Source organism: Sinocyclocheilus grahami, unplaced genomic scaffold, assembly GCF_001515645.1.
Source record: "Sinocyclocheilus grahami isolate Dianchi unplaced genomic scaffold, SAMN03320097.WGS_v1.1 scaffold645.1, whole genome shotgun sequence".
Lineage (NCBI taxonomy): Eukaryota > Metazoa > Chordata > Actinopteri > Cypriniformes > Cyprinidae > Sinocyclocheilus > Sinocyclocheilus grahami.
The window spans coordinates 48,774-65,392 of record NW_015505824.1 but is presented as its reverse complement, the minus strand read 5'-3'; the positions used below and the strand labels follow the sequence as shown (position 1 = coordinate 65,392).

General features: G+C 38.7%; 2 protein-coding genes across 2 annotated transcripts in view; one reads left to right on the top strand and one right to left on the bottom strand.

Annotated features, from left to right (window-relative positions):
- The window catches only part of LOC107558415 (probable E3 ubiquitin-protein ligase ARI7), a 21,992-nt gene extending 15,720 nt beyond the window's left edge, over positions 1-6,272 (top strand). Inside the window, exons 5-7 of the mRNA XM_016242078.1 lie at positions 5,275-5,378; positions 5,465-5,638; positions 5,762-6,272. Coding sequence (XP_016097564.1) covers positions 5,275-5,378; positions 5,465-5,638; positions 5,762-6,214 — 731 coding nt within the window. The 3' untranslated portion in view covers positions 6,215-6,272. The remainder of the gene's footprint in view (positions 1-5,274; positions 5,379-5,464; positions 5,639-5,761) is intronic.
- A 1,705-nt stretch (positions 6,273-7,977) lies between these two features.
- Positions 7,978-16,619, bottom strand: part of znf638 (zinc finger protein 638) — a 32,100-nt gene continuing 23,458 nt past the window's right edge. The window contains exons 8-25 of the mRNA XM_016242077.1: positions 16,128-16,226; positions 15,994-16,046; positions 15,663-15,853; positions 15,548-15,582; positions 15,302-15,436; positions 13,737-13,868; positions 13,426-13,467; positions 13,200-13,331; positions 12,891-13,007; positions 12,766-12,791; positions 10,890-12,672; positions 10,700-10,759; positions 9,704-10,621; positions 9,301-9,592; positions 8,873-9,205; positions 8,668-8,790; positions 8,360-8,481; positions 7,978-8,209 (exon numbers count right to left, since the gene is read on the bottom strand). Of these exons, the coding sequence (XP_016097563.1) occupies positions 8,126-8,209; positions 8,360-8,481; positions 8,668-8,790; positions 8,873-9,205; positions 9,301-9,592; positions 9,704-10,621; positions 10,700-10,759; positions 10,890-12,672; positions 12,766-12,791; positions 12,891-13,007; positions 13,200-13,331; positions 13,426-13,467; positions 13,737-13,868; positions 15,302-15,436; positions 15,548-15,582; positions 15,663-15,853; positions 15,994-16,046; positions 16,128-16,226 (4,677 nt within the window). The 3' untranslated portion in view covers positions 7,978-8,125. The remainder of the gene's footprint in view (positions 8,210-8,359; positions 8,482-8,667; positions 8,791-8,872; positions 9,206-9,300; positions 9,593-9,703; positions 10,622-10,699; positions 10,760-10,889; positions 12,673-12,765; positions 12,792-12,890; positions 13,008-13,199; positions 13,332-13,425; positions 13,468-13,736; positions 13,869-15,301; positions 15,437-15,547; positions 15,583-15,662; positions 15,854-15,993; positions 16,047-16,127; positions 16,227-16,619) is intronic.

Genomic DNA, 16,619 nt, shown 5'->3' with positions numbered 1-16,619 from the left:
ACTGTCACCATAAAACCTACTAGGTTTCATTTCATTTCTAAACCGACTGCTGGAGCAACAATGACGGAACAACATCGGGAAGAAAAACGCTACGACCCCAAAGACAAAACACTGAAGTTTGTAACGCGCCAGGATGACATAAGTATGTATAGCCTACCACTATAAGATACACTCATGTCAACTCACGTTAGATGAAAATTACAGTCATTTCGGGGTGCCTTCTTATGTGTCATATTAGCACAAACCGAAAATAAGTGCGCTTTGTCTAGGTCAGGGATGGGCAACTTTGATAGTCCTCGGGCCAGCATTTTTTCTCCTTTATACCTTTGATACTAATCCACATCCACACACCTTTTACACCGTCTTGCTCACTTTCCTTTTTATTGAAGGAAATTAAAGTATAATTAATGTAATTAGTTTTTAAAGATTTTATTTTAAGTGCAGTTAAGCTAATTCAGAAGGGAAACTTTGTTGTCAGTTGACAGCAATATTACCAACAAGCCAATGTAAACATCTCAGTTGCATTGTCTGTAAATTTGCAACAAACAAATGTACAGAGACCCTATTTTTTATTAGTGGCCTACAGAACATTCTCAAAACAACATAAGAGGACAGTTAAAAAGGGCTTAGTCAAAAAGTTATTCAAAATGGTATCTGCAGGATTAAAAAAAAAAAATCTAATTCAAATTTAAGAGCTTTAAAGACCTTTTAAGACCTGCACTTGACATTTCAGGCTTTAAACAATTTTTAAGAAAAGGGACAAGGCAAAAGTTTCAATTATTATATTAATTGAAACAATTATTATCAGTCAATGATTATATTAAATAACATAAATATATCTTAGTGTCTTAATTATTATTATTATTAAATTATTATTTTTAATTGTTTAGATTTTTATAATGCATTAGCTTTTTGTCGATCCACTGGTTCACATTTAAAAATATGTAGCAAAAATAGCAGAAGGGCTTATTGAAAAAGCAAATTCGTTCTCTGCCAGCAGGTGTCACTTTCGGAACGGCAGAATCTATAGCCGCTTTTCCGCTATCGGCCGAACGGTTCTAAGAACTGTCAGGTACGGTTCCAGTTGTATTTCCACGTGAGCCTGGTACGGCGCGGCACGATTACAAACCGTTCTCGGGCCGGAATTCTCGGCAAGGTTAGACAACCGTGCTGAGCCGTGCCGGTAGAGTGTGTGTGCGTGATGTCTTGCCTGGCTACCAGTTTGTCCACAGCTGGCTAAGCAGACGCACACTATTTGATCAAACAGCAGCGTAAACAGCTAGGCTACATTCAATATAAAAACAAAAAAATGTCTGAGACAGTTTGGTCTGTGGAGGAAACATTTGCGCTTATTGATATTATACCCGTCGTCGCCTTCTGTTTATTTTGTTTTTCACGTCAAGAGTTGTGTCCTTTTTTCTGTTATTGAACGAAGTAAATATCAGATAAAAAAGGAGTCCCAAAAACAGAAATATCTGATCATCTTCCATATCGTTGTTTATATAACACTTGCGTTTCCAAGGCAACGACTGAGCATTTGTATTGCATTCGACCTGGCAACCTCCCGCTCTCTCTCGTGAAGCCAACACGGAAGTGACTTAAACTGTAATTCATCGACTGGCCGCTAGAGGCTGGCTGCAAAAGGGAGTCAATCCCATAGACTCCCCATGTTAAAATGCCCAAATTTACAGCAGAAAAAAACGTTTACAGCCTGGTTCAAAAAATGATTTTGGTATAGCTAATTTTGCCCTTCATGACAACTGTGAGGGGGGAGAATTTTTTTATAACTCATCCGTTTAAATTATATTAAGCCTTAAAGTTCTGCATAATTAAGGGCGTGGCCACTTGAGTGACAGGTGGATTGCCGCTGCTGTCACCACCGTCGAGCTAGGTGGGCGTGGTTTCAGCAGCCAGCTCCCGCCTCTTTGCCCATTTTCGATTATCCGGGAGTGACGCGCTGCCAAGATGGCGACTGCGGGCTCCGCCTACTTTAGGCTTCAAAACGCTCTTCGGAAGTCTACGGGTGACGACACTACGTCCATGTTTTTATACAGTCTATGATTGCATTCCAAAGAGCTCCGTTCAGCACCACAGTGGAAAATGAAACCGTAGCCGTGCTGACTGGCCCGTTGTTCTGACGATTTGTGCTACCCTGTCAGATTTTGCTATCTCCCTTTAAAACAGATGGTAAGGTAGCAGATTTTGCTTCCAGCATGATATTAATAAGGTGTGAGGCTTTAATTAACATGTACACCTACCCCAACCCTAAACCTACAGTAGGATAAATACAGTGTTGGTAGCATAATCTGATAGGTAGCATTATTTGTCAGAACACCGGATCGGCACAGAATGGAACGGTTTAGCAAAGAGAACCGTTCGGCCCGATAGTGGAAAAGCGGCTTATGGTATCTTCATTTGAGGAATATTCTACATACAGTATATTATGGGCAGAATATAGCGGTTCCCCCGGTAACGGCAGGACACAAAAAAGCACAGCGCTTGACTTTGAAACGTGCAGCGCTCATATCTATAGAATACCCAAGACGTGTCACTCGTGTAGTTTGAATGGGGAAAACTGCAACGCTCAATATGGCTGCTCAATCGCAGGAAGCCCCGCCTTCTGAATGAAAGAGCCAATCGCTAATCGGTAAAGTCAGAGCATCACTGCAGCTACCGTTAGAAGCGTCCCGGTTGCTATAGAAACAGTCAGCTCTCTGAGACGTACGCTCAGGACTGCGCATGCGCACTGGCTGATCTAGCCTGAAAAATAAGCTTTTTATAATGCTATTTGAGCAAAAGTAACAACATTTATGACACAGTTGTTGTCATATTTCTTTGGTGATTTCAAATATGAAATTTAATCGTAAGCTTAGTGAACAGTTTTGGAGAATTTGATGTTTCCCCATTCAAAGTTTCAAAGATGGCCGCCGAGTGACTTGTCTTAAAAGGACTTTGTATCTATTCAGTGAAATCACAGCCTTTTGAAGTTTAATCATCAAATTAATCTATATAGCAGTTCTTGTCTTTCCATCCCCAAATTTAAGACCTCTTATAATTAAGACTTTCTGTATCATTTAAAGTCCCCATGAAATCAAAATTAAAGATTTTTGGGTGTTCGTATCAATATGTTAGTCTTAAGGTTATCTATAAGGCAGTGTGCTCCAAAACAGTGACATAATTCGCATTTAGAAGATATAAGCATTCAAAGCTTGTAGTTGGTCACTTCTGGCAAAACGGCTCAACGATTTTTTTTGACGTCACATCGTACTTCAGCTTCTCATCAAACTTTCTGTCCAATCAAATGCTCTCTAGAAACCGAAGCGCCCGCCCCCTACACTAAAATAGACGCTGAAGCCGCGGCTTTCAAACCGTGTAAATATGCTTTCCATTGAGGAAAAGAAGAAGTCTGGTTTCGCGCTGTGCACACACACTCTGCTCAGGTCCAGAGACATGATAGCACGGAGCGGATCACATGCGCGAGTCGGCGCAGACCACAAAATGTATCGGAGCTATTTGAATTCTACACAGAATGCTATATTTTATAGCAATATGGATGAGACTGTGGCTGGCATACCCTGCCAAATGCAGCTTTACAGAGCTCAATGGCTCTGAACGGCTCTAGCCCAAGCTGTGATATAAACTAACGCTATTGGCTAATTTTACAAAGGGGCGGGGCTGCTTGATATGTCCCGCCCTGTCTTCTTGTTTCAGTTAAAATGACGTCAACACATAGAGTAACGCTGCGTGTTTCTAAGCATTTCAGGGGACCTTTAAGAGTTTTCATGGCCTTACATTTAACGATTTAACTGAAGACTTTTTAAGGACCCGCTGAAACCCTAAGAACATAGTTTAATGCAAACATTTCTGTCATGCATTTGGAAAAAAGCTTTTGTTGACAATGCATTTTACCTTTGAAATTTGAGGCAAGTGCAACTCTGTCATCCCCGTTGTTTGTGCGCAGTGAGGTGATGGCGATTTAAATAAAATACAGATTCCCAAACATATGGCTAATATCCCCTTGAAATTGTTAAAAGATAATCTATTTACCATTTTGACTGGAAAATACTGTTTCATGGTCAGTTTTTACATTTATTATTTGCTAACGTTAGTGAATGTTTACATCAGAGGGCGTCTGTAGGGGTTCAATCTTCAACTGGCTGGCAGGAGCCGCCACTGACAGGTATACTCGCAGATCTACAGCGGCTGAGACTGCCAGCCACCAGCCCGCCACTGGCTCCTGCCAGCCAGTTGAAGATTGTACCCCCACTCGAGGGCGTCCTACTGCACTGAAATTAACATGGGGAGCCGCTGGAAACTCGACCTCTCCTGGTTGGAAATAATATTAACATTATAAACTGAAAGCAATCTTTACTTGACTTACTTTTAAAATGTTTTCAAATTGATCATCTGAGTCTAATATGATCCAGCGGGCCAGTTGCCCATCCCTGGTCTAGTTAATCGCTTACTAAGTACTAACTACATTACGCAGCGTATAAATTCAAGATGACGGCTATATCAGCCATCGAAACAAAAATTACTGAGTGCACTTTATCTAGGCTTGCTAAATTTCAGAGCGAACTAATAGCCTAACAAATATCTAAAAAACTTCTTTGGCAATGTTTAGGCTAATTACTGAATATTGAGTAATGCTACATAGGCTACTATGTATGCATGAATGTACCCAGCAAAACAGGGGTACAGAGTGGGCATGGGCTCAAAATGGGCATCTTATCTGGGGCCCACTTGGGTGACCCAGCTAGGACCCATGTGGGTGAGCCCATGAACATATATGTATGTATTTATTTATTTATTTATTTATTTATCAGCAGTAAGCAGTATTCCAGGTTAAATGTTTCAGACAGTACTTTGTCACATGACCTCATTATATTGTTTAATTCGGAAAGTGGCATCCAGTCAAATTTTGTGATACAAATAATTAAAAATGAAAAAAAAAGAGCCGATAAGTTAAAAACTGAGCAATATTTCCAGTTCATTCATCACACCTGAAACAGTGAAGTCAAGTGCATTTCACAAAGCAATGACCAAACATTTTTGCAAACTGATTATCCAGGTGTTGCATATACTTTGTATTTTTTGAATGCTAATGATTGTATGCTGTGAGTCATTAGTGCTGAATGTCCTTGTGATAATTTAAGCAGTTACTTTGGCAACTCTGCGTCCATAGAATGTTGCATTAAGTTAAATGAATAATGTAGTTAAGTATGAAAAAAAAAGTTTCTTGAATCTTAAGACACCAATTGACTAATATACTTTCAGCTGGGGATGATGACCCTGAGACTCGTCGTGCTGAGATGTCATGTGGCCATGCAGTGACTCCACAGTCACTGACTGCATGGTGTCGTAGTCTGCTCGACCAGGTAATACGTTTATTCAGACTAAAGAATCAGTACTTGTTAACAGGCACATACAGTAATCTAAAAGTATGTCTGCATTTTATTCTCAGGGTCAGCACAAGTTCCTGTGTCCTGCGCTTAAAGAAGGCACACTACAAAGATGCAATGCAGAATGGCCCTATGCAGAAGTGCGGAGGTTGGCTGTACTGACTCAAGAGGAGCAGAGCCATTTTGAAGAGACGATGGCTGTTCTTGCTGCAGCTGAGTACTGCGAACACAAAACCGTGAGTTACTGGCATAAATCCCAACATATATCCAGAAATAATTGCATTCTTGAATAGATTCATAAAAGTTGCTTTTTAGAAGTTTATTTGTAATTCCATGAATGTCTTTAATTTTATATTCAGTGTCCTGGATGTCAGACATTTGTTGAGAGAGCTGACATTACCAACCTCTGTGTCATGTGCACGATCTGCACGGCTGAGAAGGGTCGCACGTTTCAATTCTGCTGGCAGTGTATGAAGGAGTGGAAAGGCCCAGGCCCTCGATCTGACCGCTGTGACAACCCTGACTGCACCAATCCTGACATTGAAAAGTTGGCAAAATGTCGTTATATAACACTACCTGAAGTCAATAGTGTGAGCTGTCCCTCAATGCGAGCTTGCCCCACTTGTGGCAACCTTGTGGAGCATGACACAACAGGGTGTAAGAATGTCATATGTAATCGCTGCAGGGTAGAATTCTGCTTTGTTTGCCTGAAAGTCACTCAAGTATGCTTGCAAACAAGCAGTTACTTCATTGGCTGTTCTGATGGGATTGCGCCACGGCAGACTTCCATTCCTTCCTGGAATAGGAATTGAAAACCATTGAAGAAGCCAAACAAAATTATGTTTTAAACATATGAAATAGAATGTAAAAAATGTGTACCTTGAATGTAATGTAAGTTGCTTTGAATAAAAGTGTCTGCCAAATGCATAAATGACATGTAGGCTATATTAAAATGTCTATTCCTTTTGTGTGTGATTACATATAAAAATCTAATATATAAGGTGAAAGCTTTCTTTCCATTGTTCTTATATTGATTGTTTATTCTCTTACTGCATTTTGAAACCATTTAATTATTTGTTTGCTTATGCAGAGGCATAAATGAGAGTGAAGTTGAATAGGTTTTCATATTGTAGAATGGGTTACATGGCCTCTTAAATTTTCTTCTGCTTTTCCAGGCATAAATTGCTCTAATATACAATAAAATCAGTTCGCTGAGAAATATTGTTGCCATGGTATATTTAATCAGTACTAAAAACAAAAGTAGGAAAAAAAGTTAGAACATTTATGCAACTGTTGTTTCCAAAATAAACAAACAAAAAACAGGAAGACATTTCTTATTTCAAATGTAGCCATGTGACAGGCCAAATTTGAAATAGAATTTCCCTTAAAGTCTTTAAAGTTTCTGCAAAGTAAAAGTCAGCACAGATCAGGTATGATGCCAAATTCAACATTATGACAGACAGGTTTTATTTTCTGTTACATGTAAACCAAAGGTCTTGGCTGTCTATTTGAGAACTGTGCCATTGGATTTCAAAGAGGAAGACATTCCTTTATTATTCTCTGGAATTTTCCTGTTAACAAAGCAGTGGCTCAAATTTTAGACAGGTAAACAAGTTATTCAACAAACGTTAAATGGAGTTTTCCTTAAAGCCCAAAATATTTATGCAAATATCAACAGATCAGATGTGGTTAGATGCTTAGTTTCAAGTGAATGCTCAAAATACATTATTTGGGTAATACTTTACAATAACTAACTAACACTTTAATACATTAACTAACATTAACTAATGGAACCTTATTGTAAATTGGTACAATTATTTGTTATTAAAGCATATACGTTCACAAAAACACTTAAATTAAACAGAAAAGCAAGCAGCCGTCCCCCTCGGTCTGGACATACTGTATAGGACTATGAAGTACAGACAAATAAAGACTCGCAATCACCTCTACTGTGTAAGTAACCTTTAAAAGGTTGTTGTGAGCCACATAAAATGTCTCTAAGCTATATCAGTTAAACAAATGACTCACATTAAAGGTTTGTAAACATTCAAGGAACATAAATCTTTTATTCCTACCACGATTGTGGGCAGAGAAGAAATCGCATGAAAGCAAATGTTGACCCAAATACGAAAACTCTCTGACTAAAATTACAGCCTATAATGTGTGCACTCTTTTGAAGGACTAGCTTCAGAAAAAAAAAACTAATTTATGCTTCTGAAAATTCAAATTGATGTTCAAACCTGGTGCCCGCACAATTAGGACCATTGACAATTTAGATGTGTACTGTACGAAATGACTTATGTACATTTTAAAATAATCCTCTCCTAAATTGATTAACACCTCTAATGATGTAGTCTTAATTTGTAAAACGGTGCATCTCTAAATATGGTGCATGCATAGCATGAGATTTCAGCTCATCTGTAACTTCCTACAGATCTTTGTTTCCTTCTGCTTTGTAATTACAACCTTGTTTATCACTAGCGAAACAGATCTCAAAAACTTTGTCGCCGTCATTAGATGTTATTCTATTTGTTATAGACATTTCAAAACTTAAAGATGCACATAAAAAGACATGTCTGATTATATTTAATCTTTATTGAGCATGAGCCAATGCATTTCATTCTAAACAATAAAAATAAAAATAATAATAAACCTTTACAACTAAACAACTGGACCCATCTGTTAACATTAATACAAAAGGGAAAAAAAACTCTTCACAGGGGCTATTCAGAAGCAGAAACATGACTGGGCATCGTCTGTGTTGAGCAACCACCCTGCTTCTGAGACTTGAGTTTCTTGCAGTATTTCTAGAGAAGAGAGAAAAAGGATAAACGTTAACTATATAAACAGATGTGTTCAGTCTTGAATAAGAACAGTATTTTAATTTAAAAGGGTACCAGTTTTTTTTTTTTTAACCGGTAAGAAATTAACATTCAGAATTAAATCAGAACTTGTACCTCCATGTTCTGGTAATGCTTTAGGCTACTACAGTGACTTTTCTTAGCGGTTTCCTCATTGCCATAGAATAAAGAGCAGAGTCTGCAGAAGAAACCCGTCTTGGGCACCACAAAGTCAACCCCTATGAAACAGAAAAAAAAAACATTAAAAAGATAACTTTGCTTGGAGATAATGTTGTGATAATGCATTTGATTTAGTCATTGTTAACCGTATTAATCAAACAAAGATTTTTTTTAAAAATGTTTTTTATATAAAGTCAATATGTTGGCTTAACTGATGTTTGCATAATTTCTAGTGGAACTCTTACCAATGGGATTGTCTGGGCTAAACGGGGGCAAGGTGAAGTCTTCAATCAAAGGGGAATGAGAGTGGGCCTTCTTAGCTTCTGGTTCCTGTGTCGGCTCCGTCTCCCGCCTTTGCTTGGACTCTTCTGCAAATGAAAACGGAAAAAAGCAACAGGTAAGAACACTGGTACCAACAAATGCTAAATAACCATCAATGAGATTAAACACCTTTGATTGTGGATTTTCTGTCAGAGACTGGTGTGTCAACAGTATCACTTTCTGACTTTGCAGATTTGCCATCATCTTTAGCTTTCGTCTTGTCCTCTTCTGACCCTGAAGAGACCTCTGCAGTGACTACTGCAGCCGATGAATCTGGAACTTTCAAGGTTTCAGCCTTTTGCGGTTTTGGCTTAACATCAAGAACCATGGATTCTACAGCTGCAGGAGGACTCTCACTTATGGAAGCAGCTGCCTCTGGTTCACACTCTGCATTTGTCTCGGGCTCCTCTGCTTCTTCAGCACTCTTTGTCGCCCCTCTTTTACTTCTTGTGGATCTCCTCACTACAGAGAGCAAAAGGAGACAATAGTGCTTACACTTAGAAATACATCACATCTGAGTGTTTAAAGAGAAGGAAACTGCTTTCTCTTTTAGTCACCTGGGTTCTGGCGTGCTCTCTTTTTGGCCCTTGTAGCTCTCTTTTTAACTTGTTTCTCCTCTTTGACATCTTCACTGGGTGGTTGTTCCTCTTCCTCCTCCCCTACTTCGTCCACAGTTACAAAGTTCATCTTGCGGAGTTCTTCAAAGTCACAGACATCCTCTTCTTGGCTTGGTGATTTCACCGGCTCCTCTGGTATGATTGGTGTTGTGGTGCTTGGCTTGTCTTCACTATGCTCCACTTCCTCAATCTCCTCATCGTCACCCTTGGCCTCATCCAGGGTTACAAGAGTCTGGAAAGACAAAGAAGAGGTCATGTCAAACTACAAGAACAAAACCAAACCATGGTAGCCTTAATGAGTGTTTTGAACACAATTTTGGGGGTAGCAACCAAAAAAACCGACCTCAGGATTGAATGAATCAAACTCCTCTTCTTCATCAACAATCTCATCCAATGTGACTAGACCTTGAAGTTCTTTGTCCAACTGGTATTCTTCACCCCCCGTTACATCATCTCCAACCTCATCAGCCGTTACAAGTGTCTCAGGCACTTCATCAGCCTTCGAACGCTGTTCCTCATTTGTTTCATCAAGAAAATCTTCCTCACCCTCACTGACCTCATCAAGAGTGACCATTGCATCATGGGATGGAATTTCAGAGATTACAGTTGCCTCATCTTTATTGTCCATCACTGGGGCAGAGGTTTCAGGCTCCTCGGGATGGACATCTTCGGATTTCTCTAAAGTTTCTACAGAAGTTGGTGGATAGCCTTCCTTCTGTGAAGGAGAGGAAGAAACTGACTGACTTGGTTCAAATTCATCCAAGGCCCCAATGTCATGGTGTTCTTTCATGGTTAAAAGGGTCTCAGCATTGTTGTCCATCTCTGCTGAAGCGGTTTCTTCTATAGTACAAGGCTCTGTTGTCTCGTTCTTAACAACGGCAGTTTCCATCCTTTCAGTTCCCAGCGGTTTATCAGCACTCTCTTCCTGAAGCCCTTGCTCTTCTGGTTTTGGAGATGCAACAACTTCTGCAGCTGGTGTGGTTTCTTTAGTCTTGGCTTCCATTTTATCTGCACATTCAATAACTTCTGGTTTTCCTATCTCAGAAGCAATTATCGTGTCAGTTATTTGGTTTGGTTTATCAGCTGGACCAGACTCTGCAATAGGAGAGACTATGGAGTGGGAATCGGGTTTATCCTGGATCTTCTCATCCTTGGCTGAAGACTCAGTATTTGAGACCGCAGTGTCCTCTGCATCATCCCCGACTTCATCAACGGTCACAAACTCATCAATGTTAAATGGAAACGGTTCCTCCTCTTTTTCCTGGAAAACACAAATTCTTAATCAGCAATCCCTATCTTCAGTCATTAGACTGCAAGCCAGTTAAATGTTGAAACTTACCTTTTCAGCTGTCCTTGTTTTTGAGTGGCCCCTTGAAGGCTGTGAGTTTTTACTATGACTCTAAAAAGGCAAATAAATAGAAAAGATTAAAATTTCAGAGTGATTAAGAAAGTGACTGAGAAACACAGAAACAGCAAGGTATAATTTCAAACATCTTAAAACAACCATATATATAGTTAGTACACCTCACCCTGCGATCAACATCATGCCCCCTTGAGCGCTTTGATGGAGGGCTGGAATTCCGCCTGCTCCTCCGGGAGGAGAAGGACCCAGAAGATCCCCCACGCCTGGTGGTAGGGCCATCTTCTTCAGAATTACCCCTGCGCCTAGATGTTGGCTCTTTCTCTGGGGATGAGGGGTCCACAGGCTTGCTCCTGGACCCGGAGTTCTGAGACTTTTTCTCTTTCTCGGCCTGAATCTTTTTGCTCTCAGCTTGAGTGGACTTGGTCACTTGAGCAGGCTTCTTTGAGCTTGATGGACCTTTTGTGGTTTTCTTCTCTGCAGCTTTTTTCTCCATCTCTGCCTTCTGTTTGGCTTCTTCTTCAGCACGTTTTAATGAAGACTGTAAGCGACACTGATGGACAGCTAATTCAAGGGCCTTCAAAATCTCCTGCGTAACCGGAGGAAAGTCCAGAGAATTGTCGTCAATCTGGAAGGGATCAAGCACCGTTTGAGGACTGTTTGAGGCACATGTAACTGTGACAGAAGAATTACTGACAGTTTGATCAGAAGTGGAGGGTACGTCAGAAGCAGGATCAAAGGGTGGAATGGAGTCAGATGCAACAGCTGCAGGGACATGCTCTTCAGCAGGTTCGGTTTGATTATTAGACTGAGGATTGATGTCCATCTCTAAAGGTTCAGTTGGTCTCAAGTCATTGGCCTGGCCCTCATTTTCTATCTTGAGCTCATGCGTTTCCAAAACTTTCTCTCTGACATCAGTGCCTTTGGTAGGTTCTTCTGGACTCTGGGTCTCCATGGCCTCTACTGCAGTTTCCTCACTACTAACAGTTGAAGCAACAATCTCCATTTGTGACTTGGACTCAACATTATCGTCATCTTCTAACTTTTCATTGTCAATTTTGCTTTCTTCCACAGATGTAGGAACCAATTCTTTAGGAACATTTTCAGCCTGCAGCACATTCTGATCATTTATCTTGAATGAAATCCCTGTCTGATCAGTTGTGTCTGTTAAAATGGAAGTTTCTAAGGAAGCCAATTCATGCTCCGCATTTGCAGACTCCACTGAAACAGCAGATTCTCCTGAGGGAACTGAGGATGCAACATCAGGCTTGGTTTTCCCAGACTCAACTGAAACTTCAGATTCAGCGGAAACAGCAGATGCAACTTCAAGCTCTGTTTTTCCAGATTCTGTAGCGGGAACAGAGGATCCCAATTCATGCTCTGTGTTTGGAGATTCAACTGAAACAGCAGCTTCTGAAGCAGAGACAGATGATTCAAATTTAAGCTCTGCTTTCCCAGACTCAGCTGAAACGGCAGATTCCGAAGCTTGAACAGAGGATTCAACTTCAAGCTCCTTGTTCTCACTATCAGATTCTGTCGTGGGAACTGAGGATCCAGCTTCATGCTCTTTTTTCAGAGTTTCAGTCTCAAGGATCTTCATGACAGTTTCATTAACAACTTGGGTATCCTTCTTTGCTTTATTCTCAGGAGTAGCCGTTTCCGCATTAGCAGACGCATCAACAGTAAGGTCTTTGGGAACTGCAGAAAGTTTAGTTGCAGCTGTATCAGCATTCACCTTTTCTTCACCAACACTTTCTTTCAAACTTTTGCTTGAAACAATACTTTTCTCTGCTTTAGCCACAATAATAGCAGCTGTTTTTGGAGCTTTGTCTTTTGTGACAGGTGGATCTGCAGTAGATGCAGCAGAAGCTGTTGCTGTAGCCACTGGCTTCTGGGCTTTGACGGTACTACGTTTTTTTATTGTCGCTGCTGTTGTACCAGGAGGGTTTGCTCTAAGAGGAGAGTTAAACATGAGAGAGAAAATTTACATTTCCAGAACCCTTTGTATAAAATAAAAGCAAAATATTTAATATCTCCTCTCTTACCCTTTTGCTACTGGCTTCTTTTTTAGCTGTTAAATAAATAACAACATGGTTAGTTGAATTTTTAATTAATTGCCTTTGTAAAAGAATTGAGGTGATGTCACTCATGCAAATACTCGCTAAAGTACCTTGAGTGGTTTGGCTAGTTGGAAGTTAAGGGTGTTGTTCTGGACCACACAACGAAACTTGAGGAAGCGACTGAAGATAGTCCTGGCGTTAGCAACACTCTCCATTTCAAAAATAATCTTGAAAGAAAATAAAACAATGCAACAGTCAGATTTAAGAAAGTAGATTTAATAAGATGGAAGATGAAGACCCAATGTTTGTTTATAATCACTACAATACTGTTTTTCCTGTTTCTCTGCAAAGATATTATGCGAGTAAAAGTAAAAATAAGACTGTTTAATTAATATAGAAGTTGAATTTGAGCAGCTTACCTTGCCATTCAGAGGCAAAACTTTCTTGAAGCCACCATAGCGTTGAATTATGGTCTCTACTTCCTTGATTGCCCCAAGTGTTTTTGGCACATTACTAACAATGAGAAGGCGTTCTGGCAAAGTAACGATTTCCTGCAGTCAGGAGGGAAAAAAGAGAGTCTGAGACATGATACAGGTTATTTAAATTTTATTTTAATTCAGTGTCATCTTTTTGTCATTTACTTACAGGCGATTTCTCCATGCCCACAAGCACTCTGAATACTGACTCCTTTGGGGTAGATAAAGATAAAACAGTCAGTCAATACTAACCAGTATTAATGAAGCGAGTATAAATGTACTCAAGACATAATGCACTCTCTCTCTCTGATAGACAACAGTGTGTTTTCATTATTGTTGTATTTTTAAGTGAGAACACAGAATGTTTAATAACTTTAAATTAAGAACCAAAACATACATCAAATGTTCTTGGACATTTATAATTTTTTTTCCCCCCCTATGCGTCACGTTGACAGAGAGAGCGATGAAGAGCACACTCACAGTGTAGTTCAGGTCGATAGGTTGCATCATCATCTTGATGGTAATCTCTTTGTCTTGCACTTTAGCTGGTGTCTCCGAGTAGGCCTTCACCATTGCTTCAACTGCCTCTGTGTTGGGCATCTGCAGATAAGCCTAAAAAAAAAAAAAAGCATTAAAACACTGTTAAATAGGGATGTAACGATTAAGTCAACTCACGATTCGATTTACAATTTTGATTTCACGATTTTTTTTTTTACAAAATTAGATTTAAGACAAATAAATTAAATATGTCCTTTTATTATTGCTTGGACAAAATACTTTACGTTTCTTTGTGAAATTGAAATATAACTACAATAATATACTAAAATATTATATTATATATTATAATTATATATTGCTCTTTTGTTGGTTTTGATTGCTTCTATTGTCCTCATTTGTTAGTCGCTTCTGGTGTCTCCGAGTAGGCCTTCACCATTGCTTCAACTGCCTCTGTGTTGGGCATCTGCAGATAAGCCTAAAAAAAAAAAAAGCATTAAAACACTGTTAACTAGGGATGTAACGATTAAGTCAACTCACGATTCGATTTACAATTTTGATTTCACGATTTTTTTTTTTACAAAATTAGATTTAAGACAAATAAATTAAATATGTCCTTTTATTATTGCTTGGACAAAATACTGTACGTTTCTTTGTGAAATTGAAATATAACTACAATAATATACTAAAATATTATATTATATATTATAATTATATATTGCTCTTTTGTTGGTTTTGATTGCTTCTATTGTCCTCATTTGTTAGTCGCTTTGGATAAAAGTGTTTGCTAAATAACAATTTAAATATAATGTAAATAACAAAACTAAATAGAAATTTTAAAACAAGCCCCAAATCAAATAAATTACACAAATAAAATAAATCTCTTCATATAAACAAACTAAGGCTTTGTCTGTGCTCTTTCCATTTAATATTAGAGGCAACCACTGCATTTTAATCATGATCCAAACAAAGATGCTGCAGACATGAAACATGAGCGGTTTAATCTCGCATTAATCTCAAAATCTAAATTACTTTGTGCAATTTCGAAATCTGAAGCAAAAACAGAATGGTTTGACTTCAGTTTTGTGAAACTATGCATAAAAAATATCTGCATGAAACACAAACAGCAGACGAGCTGAATGAGACGCAGATTCACTCTCTGCCAGCAGGTGGCGCTTAAAGCGTTTTCTTGGTTTCCGCTGTAAACATAGCAGCGCTGCACTTATGAACTTTAATGCATTATACAGAGGCAAGAGGAAAAGAAAAAATACCATCGAAAGACAGCAGGTTCCCCTCACACATACATTCATATACCCTAATTGAATCGCGATTTGTTTAGCATCTCAACCGATTTAAATCGTCACATTTAAATCTATTTTCATCCGGTTCGCGGTTAATCGTTACATCCCTACTGTTAAAGTAAATACAATAAAATATTAAAAAAATGATATACATATTAATATAACATTGTAATAAAAAACATTTAATAGAAAGCCACCAACCCATTTTTAAAGCAAGGATTTTTTTATGTAATTTCCTAATATTATTACCTTTTGTTGAGTGAATGCTATGACAGGAGTTGCAATGAAGCCATATGGTTTAGCAAGGTTGGTGAGGTCATCCTCAGTAACCCCCCCCTCTGGAAGATTCGTAATCTCAACTATATTTTTTCTCCAGGGTACTTCCTGTAGTCAAAGAAAGAGAACAGATGTAGCTGTTTTAACAAACTGAATGGTTTTTGTATGTGGAATAAAAAAAATAAACACAGTTTGGAGGGAGAACACAAATTAACATACCTTCTTTACTAACTTCTTGGCAACAACTGCCGTCTCTGTCAAATTATACAAGCAAAGTTAGAGATTATCCTGCATGATCACAGGAACAATTACAGATGAAGATGTATTAACTTACCTGAACCCTTAGCAGGGAGTTTAGCTTTAGCTGTCTGTACAGTCTTTTTGGGGACACTGAATTTTCCCTTGATTAATTGAGAAGTCTTGGAACCTGTTGCCTCTTTAGCTTTAGCTGACTGAGGTGCCTTCACTGGGTTGGCACACTTTACTTTTGCTGATTGGGTTGGTTTTGTAGTAGTCACCTCTTTTCTGTAATGAAACAAATGCATTTACAGAACCTTTTGTAACGTGTGTAAACAATGCTTTTATGTATAATTCAAAAATATTAAATATAAAAATCAAGTTATTTCTAGATGCACTGCAAAACCACTGCATGCGCGAGAACTTACTTCTTAACAGGTTTTTCAGTCTTAACAGATTTTCTCCCATCATTTCTTGCATCCTACAAAAATACACAAATCGGATTTAATGTCAGGGCTTGGTATGGTTCATCTGTAAGGTGACTTGACAGAGTCAAACATACCTTCTCCATGCAGACATCAATAACCTGTCCACAAATTGTCAGGTTCTTACAGTTGAGCAAAGCTTTGGCATCCTCCTCTCTCTCCATACACACTGAGGCCTGAAGAGAGTAAGAACCACAAATGTTTGCAACAGCTACACTAACTACATTTCAAATGTACATATTTGCCTTTACACTAGCATTAAAATGTTTTGGGGCCAGTAAGTTTTACTTTTCTTAGAAAGGAGTTAATACATTTTTTACTTCCACTGTTACACTAAAGTTTTCTAGCTTTGCCATCACAGGAATAAATTACACTTTTTAAAATATATTAAAATAGAAAAGTTATTTTAAACTGCAATAATATTTCACAATATTACTGATTTACTGTATCCTTAAACAACTAAATGCAGCCTTGGTGATCATAAGAGACTTTCAAAAATAACCCAAATGTACAAACCCAGCAAATACAACTTATGTTCTCTTCTAAGCAAAATAAAAATGGTCACAAAA